This window comes from Labeo rohita, chromosome 8 (genome assembly GCF_022985175.1).
Source record: "Labeo rohita strain BAU-BD-2019 chromosome 8, IGBB_LRoh.1.0, whole genome shotgun sequence".
Classification (NCBI taxonomy): Eukaryota; Metazoa; Chordata; class Actinopteri; order Cypriniformes; family Cyprinidae; genus Labeo; species Labeo rohita.
Genome location: NC_066876.1, coordinates 15008270 through 15026830, shown reverse-complemented (window position 1 = coordinate 15026830; position 18561 = coordinate 15008270). Strand labels below are relative to the sequence as shown.

General features: G+C 35.8%; 2 protein-coding genes across 3 annotated transcripts; one reads left to right on the top strand and one right to left on the bottom strand.

Annotated features, from left to right (window-relative positions):
- The first annotated feature begins 2454 nt into the window (after positions 1 to 2454).
- On the top strand, positions 2455 to 4967 carry epgn (epithelial mitogen homolog (mouse)). 2 transcript variants are annotated; one of them, XM_051116503.1, is made up of 5 exons: positions 2455 to 2673; positions 2791 to 2889; positions 3328 to 3445; positions 3760 to 3912; positions 3997 to 4967. In XM_051116503.1, the coding sequence occupies exons 1-5, from the start codon at positions 2634 to 2636 to the stop codon at positions 4049 to 4051; spliced, it is 465 nt and encodes a 154-aa protein (XP_050972460.1). In that variant the 5' UTR covers positions 2455 to 2633; the 3' UTR covers positions 4052 to 4967. The 2 variants fall into 2 exon arrangements, with proteins under 2 accessions (XP_050972460.1, XP_050972459.1); XM_051116502.1 differs by having other exon boundaries at positions 2462 to 2673; positions 3325 to 3445.
- Positions 4968 to 7178: 2211 nt separating this feature from the next.
- On the bottom strand, positions 7179 to 18149 carry LOC127169150 (adhesion G protein-coupled receptor F5). The gene is made up of 14 exons (XM_051116317.1): positions 17657 to 18149; positions 17093 to 17196; positions 16850 to 16908; positions 16580 to 16716; positions 16249 to 16440; positions 14466 to 14660; positions 14163 to 14339; positions 10858 to 11036; positions 9808 to 9978; positions 8239 to 9624; positions 8002 to 8043; positions 7849 to 7911; positions 7671 to 7767; positions 7179 to 7590 (listed from the first exon to the last, which is right to left on the bottom strand). The coding sequence occupies exons 1-14, from the start codon at positions 18000 to 18002 to the stop codon at positions 7532 to 7534; spliced, it is 3207 nt and encodes a 1068-aa protein (XP_050972274.1). The 5' UTR covers positions 18003 to 18149; the 3' UTR covers positions 7179 to 7531.
- Positions 18150 to 18561: the final 412 nt, after the last annotated feature.

Here is an 18561-nt window from a genome sequence, read left to right as displayed (position 1 = left end):
ATTTTTATTTTTTATTTTTTCCTTTGATGTGTAATCCAGTATTGCGATAGATAATGTACCAAATGGCATCACTCCAACATCAAACCCTATTTGAACAAAAAAATTTAAAAGTTGGGAAATCGGTTGGATCATTAACCATGCAAATAATTTAAAATTATGGCTTTTTATGTGATACTTAATTACATACATATTGAGTTTACAGATACATATTGAATTTGCTGTTGAGATGAATGTTCCGAATGAATCTTCCAAAATCACACACACAAAACGCTTAAAAATATGGGTAAAACTTACCAACAAGTTGTCATTTGTTAACATTAGTTAATGTATTAGCTAACATGAACAAACAATGAACAATACATTTATTCAACCCAATCTCATGACGAAAATGTACCTGTGGGAGCTTTTTTGCAAGGCGTGAAATATTTACCAATAAGTAGGCTACACATCACTGCAGTTTCCAAAAGAAATGTCCACTGAATGGCGCTAAAAGAGTGTTTGTTTTTTTCCGGAACAGATGAATGTACATCTGGTACGTTTTATGTGACACTGGTTTTGTACGTGTCACCGCAATTCTGGCTTGAAATGTCCAAAAGCAATTGTGACTTAATAATAAGATCGCACGCATACCGTTTTAGCTTGTTTTTTGTTCTCATCTTTCAGCTCTTTTATCGTGAGTCATGTTTTTTAATTAAAGTGCTCGCTGTTTTACCACTTCTAGTGTTCATTTCCGTTGGAAACTACAGTGATATGTACTAACTGGTACGTACAGTTGAGGTCGAAAGTTTATATCCCCCTTTCAGAATCTGCAAAATGTGAATTATTTTACCAAAATAAGAGGGATCATACAAAATGCATGTTATTGTTTATTTAGTACTGACCTGAATAAGATATTTCACATGAAAGATGTTTGCAAATAGTCCACAAGAGAAAATAAGAGTTCAAAAGTTTAGATCCCCTTGATTCTTAACACTGTTGTTACCTGAATTATCCACGGCTTGTATTGTTTTGTTTCATTTTTGTTTTTGTTTTGTTTTTTATAATTTATTTATTTTTTGTTAGTGATAGTTTAGTTTAGTGATAGCTGTTCATGAGTCCCTACCTTGTTGTCCTGAACAGTTAAACTGCCTGCGGTTCTTCAGAAAAATCCTTCAGGTCCCACAAATTCTTTGGTTTTCCAGCATTTTTGTGTATTTGAACCCTTTCCAACAATGATTGTATGCTGAGGACAACTGAGGGATTCATATATAACTATTACAGCAGGTTCAAACGCTCACTGATGCTCTAGAAGGAAACACAATGCATTAAGCCGGGGGGGTGAAAACTTTTTGAATTTGAAGATCAGGGTTGAAGAAATTTAACTGATTTTGCCTTCTGGGAAACATGTAAGTATCTTCTGTTGCTTCTGAAGGGCATTTGAAAAAATATGATATTTAGGCAAAATAAGAAAAATATACACATCTTTATTCTGATCAAAAGTTTTCACCCTATGGCTCGTAATGCAACATTTTCCTTTCTGGTGTATCAGTGAGCTTTGAAGCTTCTGTAATAGTTGCATATGAGTGCGTCAGTTGTCCTTGGTGTGAAAAGATGAATCATAGTCATTGTTGGAAAGGGTTCAAATACACAAAAATACTAGAAAACCAAATAATGTTTGGGACCTGAAGGATTTTTCTGAAGAACAGCAGGCAGTTTAACGGTTCAGGACAAACAAGAGACTCATGAACAACTATCACTAAACAAAAATAAATAAATTATAAAACACAGTATTATGAATCAAGGGGATGTAAACTTTAGAACAGGGTCATTTTTATGTGAAATATCTTATTCAGGTCTGTACTAAACAAAAATAACATGCTTTTTGTATGATCTCTCTTATTTTGGTAAAATAATTAACATTTTGCAGATTCTGAAATGGGGGTGTAAACTTTTGACCTCAACTGTATTTCGCATCTTTTTCATCATGAGACCAAGTAGCATTTATTACACTATTTATTAATCTTTGTTAATGTTAGTTAATAATGCTGTAGTAGTATTGTTCATTCTTAGTTCAGAAATACTAAGATAAATAGAAATAACAGATTCACTCTCTTTGTTTTTTTGGGCAATATCTAAATATTACGTCAAATTTCTGGTTACCAGTTACAAGCAAAAGTTATGTAGACTGCAGAGTTTATGAGAAAGACTTTCATTTCTTTTTTAATTGTATTTAGCATAGAAATGTAATGGACAGTAAAACATATTTAACAATTAAATTAATACTTTGACTGTATTTGTAATTACCACTTGTGCCAATAACCGTGTCAAAAGCCTGTTTTCGCAGCTGTAGGCAAATACTTTGGTCACTGAAAAAAAAATGTGGGGGCAAAAACACGCCTGTGCACGCTGCTTGCCTGTGGAGCAGGAAGTGATGCGTAGGATTGTACAGGTATGGGTAAAACACTCTGGATTCACTGCAGTTCCTGTTACTAGTTCAAATGATTGGCTACCATTGGTGACGCAGAAAAGGATATAGAAGGATGGTATAAATTGTGGGAAAAAGCCACTTTCATCTGGAGAGCAGCAGAAAAGTTGACAGAAACCGGACAAACGCAGAATATCAAGTCAAACTGAACCTGTTCTTGGCCCACAGGATGACACAACAAGTGGATAAAAGGTGTTTGCACTATCAGGGTGAGTCATAACACTTTTCACAACACAAAATAGACAAGGAGCTTAACAAAATGAGTCTTTACTTTAAAGATGATAAAAGTGAAATGTTACTAAAATGTAACCTTAAAACTTCAACAGTTCTTGGATTGATGGTGGTGTTGTCCGTATTTTCTGGACTTGGAGACACTAATGAGAAGTCAGAAGATGTGATCCTAACAAACACAACACACAGTAATGGTAAGTACTTCAAAATTACAAAATTAAAAAATAAATATTTTTAAAGACTGCAATCTTTAAGATTTTTTTTTTTTTTTTTTTTTAAATAAAACAAATACAGCAAAAACAGTAATATTGTGAAATGTTAGCAAGAGCTGTTTTCTATTTTAATGAAATTTATTGTTTAAGCTCTCTCTCTCTGTTCTACTAATACTCTAATTAAAGTTTGTTGACATGTAGTTGCCAAGTTACTTATAATGTCTAAAGTGGAGTACTGTAGTAACCCTAACTAAAGTAAGCCTTTGTATTTTATGAATTGATGAAACATGTAATTTAAAAAATGCATTATGCTAAGAATGCATGTTCTTTGGCATGTGGACACAAGTCTAAATACCTATCCGTTAAAATCACAATCCTCCATGCTTAAGTGTCTGGGTGTGTGTGTGTGTCTATCAGCAGGAAGTGAAGAGGAACCACGAGTTTTGGCTGTTCAAAGGCCCTGCGGTCCAAAGCACGAGGGATTCTGTTTCAACGGCGTATGTTCCTACTCCTCTGACCTGGAAACCCCTATCTGCCGGTGAGACCAGCCACCAAAAACCAACTCATTTACTCAATAATCCTACATTTGAGAACCTCACTAATCTTGATTGAGCTCACGTTCGTATGATTGACAGACTAGCAAGGTGCAAACCTTGGGTTGTGGCTGTGATTAAAGCATTGTGGATGTTTACAAAATCGGATGATTTTTTTTAAATATGTCACACCCAGATTTCCTGTTTCACAGGGAATCAACATATGGGAAAAATATGAAACGGTTTCATAGGGACTTTAAGTGTTTAAAATAGTGGATCGCAAGACCTTCCTAACAAATATGATTTCTGCTGTCTTCAGGTGCAACGAAATGTACAGCGGTGTGCGCTGTGAACATGTTATAATGGATTATAAAAGTCTGTCTAGTCCTGAAGAAATTATTGGAATTAGCTGTGGCGTTGTTTTATTACTGGGATTCGTCATCGTACTGATGTACTGCTGCTTACAGAAAAGGTAAAATCCAGAATACATATTTATATGTATATGTGTATATGAATTAATATTTGCAATTAAAAAAATGTGGTTTATGCTTCACAGGTGTCAGAAATCATCTCCACCCTACAAGAACTGTGGCTCTGAGAACTCAGTTTAAGTTATTTGGCCGGATATAATTTATGTCCTGAAATAAAGTGCTTTTAGGAGGACTAAAGCGAGACAGGGCAGACTGTGGTGTAGAGACACAACACCCTCTGGAGGACTAAGCGAGAATTGCAAAGAGACACTTCAAGATCTCCATGTTTTACAAACGACACATTGATGATCCTGGACCAGAAAACCAGTCATAAGGGTCTTTTTTTATCATCTGGAAGCTGAATAAAAGCACCTTCCATTGATGTATGGTTTGTTAGGATAGGACAATATGTGGCTTAGAAACAAACTGAAGGTGCAACAAAATCAACATTTTGAGAAAATCACCTTTAAAGTTGTCCCAAAGTTCTTAGCAATGCATATTGCTAATCAAAAATAAAGTTTTGATATATCTACGATGGGGAATTTACTAATTATCTTCACTGAACATGATCTTTTGGCATAAAAGAGAAATCGATCATTTTGACCCATGCAATGTATTGTTGGCTTTTGTGACAAATATACCTGTGCTACTTATGACTGGTTTTGTGGTCCAGGGTTACATTAATGTAGTGAATTACAGTTCAGTCACAATGAAAAAATGCAAATGGTTGTTTAACACAATCATTGTAAATTAATGACATGTTTCTGATACGCAGTACTTGTAATTGTACTGTAATATAAAAAAAATTATTTACTACCATTTAAAAACTGCACGTAGAACTATCAATCCGATGATTTTTTGTTTATCCATGAGCAACTGTCCTACGCTGCCTCCGTTATGAATGTATTATGTAAGTGCACATAGGTATTTATTGCACAGCTATGAACATGATAATACTAAATATAAAACCGAAACTGTGCTAATGTATTTTTTATTTGGATATTTATTTATTGACAGATTTGTATAAAATTTGCACCTAAAATAAAAAAAGAAAAAAAAGTGAAAATGTCTTTTGTTTGAAATTACTGTTGCATTAATTTAGGGCCATGAACTTTATGATCTCAACTCAAACAATATTAAACTCAGTAATTGTCAATGTAGTGCAGGGTTTCTTGTTGTACAAAGCTTGAAAACTGAAAAAAAAAAAAAAAAAAGTAGAATAAATGTTTTAATTTATAACTAAATACATGTATACAGTGTAACAATGTAATCAATATTCTATTTATTAAAGCCAAGCATCTCATTAAGTTAGTGTTTTAAAGCATTTTACAAAATAATAACAATAGTAGTAACAATTTAAACAATATATTTTATTTGTGAACTTATGTTCAGCTATTCTTTTTAATAGTTGGCTTTTAACTATTTTGTAATTTTTCAGGTCATTAATCATTAAAGCACGTAAACATTGGTCACAGACACGGCTTATTACTCACTAAAACTCCCACAAAGTCTTATTTTGGCTTTACAAAGTGGTTATATTTCACTGTATGAGCTGTTTACTTACTTTACTAAAATAGTTTTTCCATTAACGCCATTTTATTGTTAATTCTGACTGATTCGCAAACATGCACGAACACAAAAGGCGCGATTTATCACATGAACTAATCATAGTTGAACATAACCAGTCACATCCAATCATATTTGATAAAAAGTGAGCGAGACACGGACTATTGCTGTAACTTTACCTGCTGGTGTCACTGCTGGACAATGTTTCTTCAGAAAACTGAGTTATTTAGACACCTTTTTCCTTACTGTAAGAGTAGGCGCGGCCATTTGTAAATTTTATGGGTCTGGCTTCTGTTTCTTAGCTGTACAAACAGCTCTTTTTTGCTGCTTGAATTTGCAAATTGCTGCGTCTTACCATATTATTTCAATGTACTATGTTAATTATGAGCACACTGGTTTGTAGTGCAAAGTTTTACCGTTTACAGCACGTTGTTATTATTCGCGTTATTTCCCTATAGCGGATAATGAACCGGAAGTCTACTTCCACATTGAAGAAAAAGGTGGATAGACTTTTTAGGGCCCGAGCACCGGTGATGCAAGGAACTATATTGGAATTGCTCAGATGATTCTTCTTCTTCTCCAAAATGAATCGCATTTTTGAGGGCCTAAACATGATAGAAAACACAAACTTTGCACACACACCAAAAGTGGTGAAAATTTACATCTGATATGGTTTTCAGAAATGGGTGTGGCAAAAAGGCTTGATAGCGACACGTATAAAATTTCAAAGAAGTGCTATGTTTCAAATACATGTACAAAATTCGATAGACACATGTAATACACCAATACCTATGAAAACATTCCCCGCGGTACGAAGTCTGAAACCAAACAAGAAGTCCGTTTCTTTCTTTTTGTGCTGTTTTTGCCATTTTCAGATGTTGTATTTAAACAAACTCCTCCTAGATTTTTAAACAGATCAACACCAAATATGGTCAGTGTAATTTAAAGCCTTTTGAGACATTAAATTGTGAAGATCTTGAGTTTTCGTTGAAGGGCGTGTCTGTGGCAGCCTGACAAATGTGACCCAGGATCACAAAACCAGTCATAAGTGACAATTTTTTGAAATTGAGTTCTATACATCATCTGAAAGCTTAATAAATAAGCTTTTCATCGATGTATGGTTTGTTAGGATAGGACAATATTTGGCCGAGAGACAACTATTTCAGTATATAGAATCTGAGGGTGCAAAAAAAATCAAAATACTGAGAAAATCGCATTTAAATTTGTCCAAATTAAGTTCTTTGCAATGCATATTACTAATCAAAAGATTTGATATATTTACAGTAGGAAATTTACAAAATATCTTCATGGAACATCTCCTAATGATTTTTGGCATAAAAAAAAACAAAAAAAAAAAAACGATCACTTTGACCCATACAATGTATTTTTGGCTATTGCTACAAATATATCCAAGCGACTTAAGACTGGTTTTGTGGTCCAGGGTCACAAATGTCCAATCGGCCCAAACTTCACATGTTCAATAAGAATCCTGGCCTGAAGACATCTAAAGGCTAATATTCAGTTATAATCATAGCGCCACCACCTGGTAGCAGGAAGTTTGGCACATATAAATGACTTTGACATATTCCTTCTTTATTTACCTCTTTAAATGCATATTGCCCACCATTCGCTGTTTTCCTAAAGCCAAGGTGCGAGGGCCCTTTCAACGCTGTGTCAACAAATGTCTTTCAACAAGTTTTTCATTCAAGGTTTTAATAGAGAGACAAAGACAAAAGGTGTCGGTACACTAAACAGTGTTCAAACAGAAACCTGAATGCAATTTCTGTTTTCATAAAACCGTGTGCACATAAGAAGTCTAATTTGGTACATACAGATGTTTTAATCTAAATGAGCCAATCTGGTCTTCCAATAGAAAACATGAAAAAAGTACTGAATATTCAAGATTCAAATTGCAATCAACTGCAAAAGGAAGCATTTGAAAAGACACTCTACTAGACAGAAATCTAACATTTTCAGTATGAAGTTGTGCCTGTGGCACTGAAGCCAGTATTTCAAAGACATTCTGACAGGAAATTAAGGCGCCTGTCTGTCCCGCTAAGCATTTAGAAAACCTTCTGATGCTCCAGAGTTGTATGAGGAATTTGCCCGAGGATCTGTAAAACATAAATATATTACACTGAAAGTTCAGGTTATATGCTGAAGAAATCTAGATACGGTGTAGTGCTGTACTTACGCCTCCCTCTTCTCATAAGGGTGTTAAAAACATCTGTAAGAGTCGTTCTGTTGGAAGAACTGCTTCTACCATAAGTATGGGTTCCAGAGCTCGAAGTCTATGATAGAAAAGATGCCATTGTGTTTAACAAACTTTTTTTGCATGAAAAACTTGAAGTAAATGAGGGAAATGTGTTTACATGTATGGCATGGGATCCAGTGCGTCTAGTGATTCTCAATCTTCTTTTAAGTGCCTCCCGAACCTGTTGCGAGAAAAACAAGCATCTCAGACACCAAATACCTAGAAAATAATGTCACGCACAAGCTCATAAAGCAGGAAACTCAGCTCTTACCTTCTTTTCCATCAGTGTTCCAAGGACCAATATGAAGAAACCCTGAAATTAGTGAACAGGTGGTACAAGTTAGTTCCTCTTTATCTGATATCTAACAATAATGATGTGAATGTACAAATCTTTGAAGGAATATTCCAGGTTTAGTTAATCTTAACCAACAGCATTTGTGGCATAATATTGATGGATTATTGGAAAGTTGATGTTAAAAATTTAAGTGAACCCAGTGAACATTTATACCTGACAAGAGTTGAAGATTGCAAACAAGTAATGGATGGCCAAAGCTTTAGGCTCTACCATGATGCCCAAGCCGAGACCCCAAGTGATGCCGAAGATGGGCGTCAAAATAGCCACACATCTGAGAATCATCACCAAGGTGTTCTTTTCATCTCTGTTGCTCTCTCCTACTCCCCTCTTGAGCATTTTCACTAAAACAATTACCACAATAGTAATATTGACAGCCACAATGACCAGAGCTGGTACCACAAAAGCCAGAAGGGCCTTGGAGTCATTCCAATTCAGCCAGCATGCTTCATTCCGTGTGACGTAGTGTTTATTTCCAGCGGTGGAGGCGACGGTAATAACCGCGATGAGGAGAGGTGCGCCGTAGCCCACAATGAAGGCTGATGCCATCATGACCGCTTTGGACAAGTGAGAAAAGACCATAGTGGAGCGGTAGAGGAGCAGAACGGCGGAGACCAGCATCCAGAAGAACAGCGACAGGTAGAAGAAGTGGGTGAAAAACACTGCAGCACTACATGAACCAGTAAAATCCGTTCCGGGCTTTACAACAGCAGCGCTGATCATGAAGCAAATGTCAGCGATCAGGAGAGAAATAGCAATATTGACTAAGGATACGTGCCGAACGTGTGATGTAGAGTTTCTAGATACGTCCTTCCAGATGATAATTTCAATGATCAGGCACACAAGCAAGCTGGCTATTGAAATAGCAACACCAACGTATGTAATGATGGACAAAGCAAGTTCTTCAGGAGCATAAGGGGACATCAGTACTGAAAACGAAGTGGTGTGATTACAGTGGCACGTGTCACTGCCGTTTACCCGTATGACCTCACATCCTGTCGAGTCCCATGCCCCAGAGCCATTAAAAAGTTTAAAATCCCAGAAAACACATTGGAGGTTCCCTAGGTTTACTGAATCATTATTTAGAGTTACTGAATTTCTGAGTTTGTCAAACTTCAGCTGTATGTTGTTGATAGATATGCTTGTATTCACTATGACAATGAGTCCGTTGATGACATTTTCAGTTGTATTTAGGTTATCGCTACGATTTCTTGCAGGCATAACGTTGCCCAGGGAGGAGAAGGCCACTGTTGTGATTGTAATGTTTTTGTGACTAGATGTAATATCTGGGATGATTATTTCAGCTGTTGAGTTGAGCCTTAATACTTCATTGAAGTCTTCGGATGTTGTTACTTTTTTTAACAGGAATGAGTTGGTTGGACTAGTTATGTTGAAATCGGTGTCTGATGCCGCTTTTATAATGCTTTCAATGGCATTCAGGAGTTGAGAGCTGTGGCCTTGGCTTTCGCCATTTGAATTTAGCTGTTGCCATACAGGTTTCACTGTGTCTGATGTAATGATATCCACTATACTGAGGAAACTCTGTAAGATAAACGATTTGAGATGTTAACAGACATCACATTTAGACGATGCTATTGCAGTTTCTCAACCTGAAGGGGAATAACCGAATGAAAGTTACAAAAAAATGTGTGGTCTACATCATACTATGGCATACAGTCATGAAAACAGCATTGTGGATGTAATCTAATCTAAGTTTTAACTTACCGATATCACAACTTCATCCAGCTTAAACGTTTGAGTGACATCTGCAATATTGTTGAGTATTTCCACCATTGCTGTAACTGTCGCTTCAGATTTAACTATTGCTTCTTCATTGTTTTTGGTGGCATTGTCTACTTTATGCACAAAATCTGTTAACGTTTCAGCATCTAAACCCTGAAAAATGCAACAGTCAGACAAAGATAAGCAAAAAAAGGGTTTGCTGATTGTATTTTGTCCTTGGAAAAATCCTGGATTGAGCAATAATTGTGTCATTAAAGGGACAGTTCACCCCCCAAAAATTAAATTCTGTCATTAATTACTCGCCCTCATGTTGTTCCAAACCTGTAAAACCTTTGTTCATCTTCAGAACACAAATTAAGATATTTTTGATGAAATCCAACTTTCTGACCCAATAAAAACGGCAACGCAACTACCACGTTCAAGGCCCAGAAAGGTCGTAAGGACATTGATAAAATAGAAAAACTTTATTCAACAATTTCTTTTCTTCCGTGTCAGTCTTCGACGCGTGTTTACAAGAGCTCCATTTCCGCTTCTGTGTCAACAGGGCCACAACACACCTCTCATGAACGCGCGTTGATGACACGGACGAGAAGACGTTGTCATTATTTTTGTTTTCTTTATGCAGAAAAAGTATTCTTGTATTCTTGTGAACCACTAATGTCACAAATGCGATTTTAACGATGTCTGTACTGCTTTTCTAGACTTTGAACATAGTTGCGTTGCTGTCTATGCAGGGTCAGAAAGCTCTTGGAGTGCATCAAAAATATATTTATTTGTGTTCTAAATATACACAAAGGTCTTACAGGTTTGAAATTACATGAGGGTGAGTAATTAATGACAGAATTTTCATGTTTGGGTGAGCTATCTCTTTAACACTTTCCCTATATCAGCTTACAGATCTACTCAACACAATGTAAGTATCTACAAAAATGGACAGGTGTATGTTTTTCTCTAAAAATAACTGGTATTATGACGCATGGGCAATCTCATGCATTATAATCACCAGGGAAAGCAGTAAAACTGAAAGCAAACCTGTGATTCCTGTTCCAGTTGATCAATTATTCGAAGAACACAGGTGTCCTTTACTGTTACCCAAGAGCCATTAGAAGCACACACTCCTTTCCTGAAGCCAACTTTTTCTTTGTCACAATCTCCTACAGCAGTGTCATCAACGTTTCCAAAACCATATATCTCACTATAGCATGTGACAGCTATGAGAAGAGAGAGAAAATAATAAGTAAGGAATAACTGACGACAGGCTGTTGAATTCTTTGAAAACAATGCACACCCAAGGTGTAACTCCGCTTCATGTCGTGGTTGCATCACTACCTCTAGTGTGCATTATTTTCGAATAATTCAACGGACAGAAGTTAATTATTCTGCTTATACCACGGTTAACACACCTCAAGACATCGATCAGATGATCTATTTCAAGGCATTCGTCCTGTTCTTAAAACGCTGTTGTGAGTAGGATTAATTTCTTACGCAGCTCATCTATTCCTCCGTAGCTAATTCCAAAAAGTATTTTATACGACGCTTGAGCCTTTTTCACATTTCAGGGTTTCTCATAGCGGAAGTCGTCATAGTTGGGTAATGGGACAGTACCACAAATATATTTTTGCATTCCCATTTGCTCAAATAACAAAAGAAAAACTCCACGATAGTGTTTTCATGACTTTCAATCGAAGGAAAAAATTGAGGAAGACTGATATCGGCAGTCAGAAGAGAGAAAGATGTCAAATTTACCGTCCCTCCCATAGATGCGACATTACAAAACACCCTCGCATTAGCATTAACTAGTTTTTTGTAACTTGATGAAAAGGTAATATAATACAAAGTATAATGTTTTAAATGTACATGCATTTTTTTTTAAAATCAAAATATGAAAAAATGTCAAGGATTTATGATGATGATGACTGTTAAAACTCGTCATCAGTTTTGTGAAAAGGGTCCATACCACTGATCTATAATAGAGAACATTATATTTAGACAGAGAGGCACAGACAGGCACAAAGATGGAAAGAGAGAGCCAGAGAGAGTTCACCTCTCTGAGCAGTGTTGGGGAGTAACTAGTTGCATGTAACGGAATTACATAATTTAATTACAAAATAAATGTAATTGTAATTAGTTACAGTTACTGAGAAAAAATATGTAATTAAATTACAGTTACTTTTGAAAAATGCCAGTGATTACAAAGGGGATTACATCTGAATTTTTTCACACACCCACCCCCACAGATTTAATTGACTTCTTTCATAAATTGCACTGACTGCTCTAAAATGAGACACCAGTGTTTCAGGAGTTTAGGACACAGAATAGGACACGTTTATTCGATAACTGTGTTATTTCCTATTTGGGTTTATGCATAAACTTTATTTTTTAAGATTGTTTTTTCCAAGGCATTGTTAGATGCTAGTGTTTTCTGTCATAACTATGCTAACATTTGATTTCAAACCCAGTATCATAGCTATTAAACTATTTCTTGTTATGATGTTATTTATGTTATGATCTTGTTATGACATATAGCGCAACTGCGCTCACGGTGACCCGAGTTCGATTCCCGTCTCGAGGTCCTTTGCCGATCCCACTCCCTTCTCTCCTCCCAGCTCTTTCCTGTCATCTTTCTACTGTCCTATCACAATAAAAGGCATAAAAAGCCCAAAAATATAAGTAAAAAAAAAAAAAAAAAAAGTCTGAATTTGTGGTGGCTGTGCTTTAAATTAAATTATTACACAGCTCAGACTCATTTGGGGCGACTTAAGTCAGTGCTATATGCTGATGGATACTTTGAGTTTGGTTAGCTAATAAAATATTAAAGCTTAATTTAATATTATGTGTACAGTTTCTTAATTCTGTCATCCTGGTATCGTGGACTTGCTCTATTGTTTCATACAAACGTATGAAACAGCTGTGTAATGAGTGAGATAATGTACATTCAGCCAGTTGTTATCGCAAAATAAAGATGTATGTTATCCCTTACTTATTATAATCTTAATTCAGGTGATAAAGGATTTTGAAAGTCTGACAGTAATCAGTGTTAAGTGCTACTGTAAGGTTAACTCTGCCTGGTTTAAATGTTTCAAAATGATTAACAGTTGAAAATATTAGAAATTTAGAAAAGTAATCAAAAAGTAATTAAAAGTAATATGTTACATTACTTTAATAAAGTAATTGAAAAGTTACACTAATTACATTTTAAATCAAGTAATTTGTAATCTGTAACCTATTACATTTCCAAAGTAACCTTCCCAACACTGTCTCTGAGTCAGCAGCGTCTCTACTAATAGTGAAACCTTAAGTTAATTATCTTCAGGAACAGCGCCGTTGTTACCTCGCTTGCGAGAAATGTCATGTAACGTTAGTTTTTATATTGTTAATCATCAGAGCAGGGCTAACAACATTAGTGTGTATGCTAACGTGTGTGCAAACTGTATGTGTTTGCATCTGTAAGGGAGACAGAGCGGAAGAAATAGACTATGTGCTTTTCGTACATTATAAAACGTACTTTTGTGGCAGAAACATGGAAATAATCTGTCGTTTTTATCCTGTTGTTTACTGTATTTATTTGTTTGGCCAGTGTCGTTGTGGGGTTTGGTTATTTTGCTGGTTTAGGCTATAAGGACCTTTGAAATAAATTAAATCGTGTGGCGAAGTGATATGGACATGTAATGTGGCCAAGAGCTGACTGGAACTAATTCCCTGAAAATTTCCCTGATAATAATTGGACGCCTTAGAACGCTGGTCAGCCAATCAGATTCAAGAATTCAACGGCCCGTAGTATAAAACATAATTTGTGACCAAGGACCACAAAACCAGTCTTAAGTGTTGATTTTTCAAAATTAAGGTTTATACATCATCTGAAAGCTGAATAAATAAACTTTTCATCGGTGTATGGTTTGTTATGACAGGACAATTTGTCTGAGATGAAACTATTTGAAAATCTAGAATCTGAGGGTGCAAAAAAATCAAAATATTGAGAAAATCGCCCTTAAAGTTGTCCAGATGAAGTTCTTAGCAATGCATATTACTAATCAAAAATTAAGTTTTGATATATTTATGGTAGGAAATGTACTAAATATCTTCATGGAACATGATCTTTACTTAATATCCTAATGATTGTTGACATAAAAGAAAAATATATATAATTTTGACCTATACAAACTACTTTTGACTATTGCTACAAATATACCTGTGCTACTTAAGACTGGTTATGTGGTCCAGGGTCACATATTTTATAAATGTGAGCTTCATAACATGTTGGTCCAGAATCGTCATAGTGTGTGACAACCAAGAATGACAACAGGGACCACTAAGGTGAAAACGGAATTCGAACTTACGGCTGTTTGGGGTTTGCGGTATAGCTTTGGAAACAACCAGTTGCACAGCCCTTGAGCTATATGAAAATCCAAGTAGAGCTGTGTTGTCCAGTTTGCAGGCATATATGATAGTTTTATCACATGAACTTTCAGTTGTGATATCGACTAGTTTTGTAATACATCTCAGCAAATCAACTTCTGGAAATACAAAATGCAGATGAACAACATCACAGACAAACTTCAAAACAACTGTCATATTGCTGTTTCAAGACTCAATTTATAGAATAACAAAAAGACTATTTTGCATTTCTGATAAACACTTACTGTTGCTTTTTATGTCCTGCACCCATTGTACTGAGTAATCAGAATGCACACAGCATTCGAGTTCAACAACACGATTTTCACATCTGTATGTCTTGTTAGTAGGCACTTGCATACTAGGATATGGCTTAATGTAGTCAATTCTGTCCCAGATAATATGAGGCCCTGTGGTTGCATCATACAAACATTCATAACGACCTACAAAAACAAAACAGACATACATTTAGTTTCACTTGCAAAGACATTAGAACAGTTAAAACAGGTCTTCCAATGCAGATTTTCTTAAACACAGTTTCTGTTAGGGCTGCAATTAACAGTTCTTTTTATAACTGATTATTCTGTTGATTATTTTTTGATTAATTAATTATTTGGATTAAAAATTCAATAATTACTAAACACAACCCCTATTCCACAAAAGCTGGGACTTTTTGTGAAATGCTATAAAATCAATAATATGTTATCTGTTCATTTTCTTTCAACTTTAACTGACTAAAGTACAAATTATTTGTTTTAATCTTTTTTTTTTTTTTTTTTTAGTATAAACAAATTTTGATTTTGATGGATGCAACACACTCCAAAAAAGCTGTGACAGTTTAACACTTTTGTCACATCGGCTTTCCTTTTAATTACAATTTTTAAACGTTTGGGAAATGAGGATACTAAATGTTAAAAATTTTGTCCAATCAGGTGTTGCAGCCCTAGTTTCCACAAAGTAATAAAATATGTAAATAAAACACATTTAAAATGTAATCATGCCTACATAAAAATTGCACTCAGGTATATTTATAGATTTATGTCATATTTAATTCATGTAGGAATTCATAAATAAACTCGGAATATAATTATTTTTCTACCAGTTTTGGAAAATAAACACATTTTTAAAATAAATACATTTGCACAACTACATGCATATTTGACGTATTTGCAGAACGGCAAATTCATGATCATCTTTATGGAGGTGTCACAGATGCTGTTGGTTTGTTGAAGTCTAGATACGGATGTTTATCTATAGCACAAATGAGATATTATACAAGACATTTCAGTGACTTTTATCCAAACTGATCTCATGACACATTCGATGTTAAATGTCCACTGAGTGGCACTAAAACTTTTCGGGTCTTTTCCTAGAACACAACAGATGTCATGTCAATCAACTATCGTGGGAGCGGCATGTCGGTGTGCCACACCGACAGGCATCTGAGAACGGCTCGATTTGAAAAAGGGGATATTATTTTTACAGATTAATTAAAAACCACTGCATGCATTTTTATCATTATAGGGTAGATTTGTACATACACTGCCAACACACATTAATGTTTAAACAACATGAAAAAGTGAACTTAGCATCCGATGACCCCTTTAATAACGTACCATCTGCACTACACCTAAGCCTATCCGATAGTATGAACAAAAGCCAATGTAACATAAAAACACTATCGCAAGCATGCTGTTTTAGCTTGTTTCTCGATCTCTCATTTTCAGCTCTTTCATGTGAGTCATGTGAATCCCTAGGATTCCTCATCCGAAGTCCAATTCTGTCCCGGCTGAGCTACCGAGCAAGCTTGTTACATCCGGAAAACGAAACATATGGAACTGTAAACATAACTGTGTACAAAAACGATTACAAGTGCTCACTGTTTTGCTGCCTCTAGTGTTCATTTCTGTTGGAAACTGCAGTGATATGTACTTATTGGCACGTATTTCGTACAATTGTGAAAACGTTCCCACAGGTACGCTTTCGTCATGAGATCAGGTAGCTTTTATTTGCTATGGGTGCAAGACTCACCATTATCACCGATGTTAACACTCTTGACTGTGAGGGAGACAAGATCTGATGAGAACACATAATGACTGCTAGGCTGTATGTTTTCTCCTTGAAATCTCCAGGCTATATTTCCAAGAAGGTTGGTGGCATCACAGAAGAGTGTCATGTCTTGTTCAGGAAACACAGCGTCTCTTGTCCGCATGTTTTTGTTATCTGGAATATAATGGACAGATGTGGATGTTGCAGCTCTATGAAGCATATACTACAAACAGTGTTACTGTCTTTTGTCTCTTGCGTATCTGACATAATTATGTATATTTGTTCTGATGAAAAGTACAGCATTTTCTTTTACCAGTTTGAGCTACTGAAAGTGGATCAATATTGAAATTGAGCACTTTCATGTTGGTCTGAATTGCTTGGCTTATCTCCCCAGAAGTCTTTATCTCCTCAGATGTTGTAATAAAGAAGTCTACGATCACACTTCCAGGCCTGTTAAAAACAACAACAACAACAACAACAAAAGAACAAATATGAACTTTTTTTTTTTGTGCATTTAAGAACTAAGAAAAAAGTATAATGACCATATTGAAGCAAAACATTTTAGGAAGAAAAAATATCCTACCTAAAACCAGTGACAGTAGCAGAAATGAAACCTTTTACATCCTTGTAGCTCTTACTGATCTACATGAAACAAAGCTGTGTCACATTTACATTCACCCACTTGTTTATAGTCTTGACTTAAATTGTTTTCAAGTAAAATACATGAGAATTTTACTATATGGCTGAATTTATACCCTAACAAAAAACAATGCTTATATATTATTCAAATTGGATATAGTACTAGACGTTTTTATTCAACACTTACTGCATTCTCAATGTCTGATTTGTATTTCTTGAATTTGTCACTGTTTTGGTTATTCAGGCTTGCATCAAAAGTCTCGTCTATTGCCAGTGACATCTTACGATTTACTGAAATAAAAATAATAAATAATAGACACACACACACACACACACATAATATCTACAGTTATTTTCATAATTTTCATAATTTCAGTCATTTTCAGGTTATTAACATACTTAGGTTTCTGCCAAAGAATGTGGCTTATGTAATGCTTCTGTATGTTGCCAAAATTTAGTCAAAAGTGACACAAAATCGGTTTTCTTAGATTATGCCATTTCCTGTGACTGCAAGATTTGCCTCAACTATGTTAAAATTCACAGACAACTGAATGTAAAAGTGTATATTAAATCAATCAGAATTCAATTGAAAAAAAAAAAATCTGTGCACCAACCAACCAATCAACCAACCAGTTAGCTTCAGGCATTGTAAATATGTTATAACATTCATTATGTGTTAAACATCTTTGTCTTTAGATATATAGTTGCAGTCTTCCAGAGTTTACAAAAAAGTATCGTAATCAGTACTTACCAGGCTCTGGTGTTGTTGCTGGTCCTGCTGTTGGTTGCGTTGTTGCCGGTTTCGGCGTTGTTGTTTGCGCCTTTGTTGCCGGTTTTGGTGTTGTTGGTTGTGACTTTGTTGTCAGTTTCGGCTTTGTTGTCAGTTTCGGTGTTGTTGGTTGTGACTTTGTTGTCAGTTTCGGTGTTGTTGGTTGTGACTTTGTTGTCAGTTTTGGCTTTGTTGTCAGTTTCGGTGTTGTTGGTTGTGACTTTGTTGTCAGTTTCGGTGTTGTTGTTTGTGGCTTTATTACCTGTTTTGGTGTCGTTGCTGGTTTTTGAGTTGTCGCTGGTGCCGCTGTTGTTGTTGATGCTGCCATTGTTGTTGGTTCCGGTGTTGTTGGTGTTGGTGTTGTTGTTGGTTCTGGTGTTGTTGTTGGTTCCGGTGTTGTTGGTTTTGGTGTTGTTGTTGGTTCCGGTGTTGTTGTTGGCTCCAGTGTTGTTGTTGGTTCTGGTGTTGTTGTTGGTTTTGGTGGTGTTGTTGGTTCCGGTGTTGTTGTTGGCTCCAGTGTTGTTGTTGGTTCTGGTGTTGTTGTTGGTGTTGGTTGTTGTTGGTTCCGGTGTTGTTGTTGGCTCCAGTGTTGTTGTTGGTTCTGGTGTTGTTGTTGGTTTTGGTGTTGTTGTTGGTTCTGGTGTTGTTGTTGGTTCCGGTGTTGTTGTTGGTTTTGGTGGTGTTGTTAGTTTTGGTGTTGTTGTTGGTTTTGTTGTTGTTGGTTCCGGTGTTGTTGTTGGTTTTGGTGTTGTTGTTGGTTTTGGTGTTGTTGTTGGTTCTGGTGTTGTTGTTGGTTCCAGTGTTGTTGTTGGTTTTGGTGGTGTTGTTAGTTTTGGTGTTGTTGTTGGTTCTGGTGTTGTTGTTGGTTCCGGTGTTGTTGTTGGTTT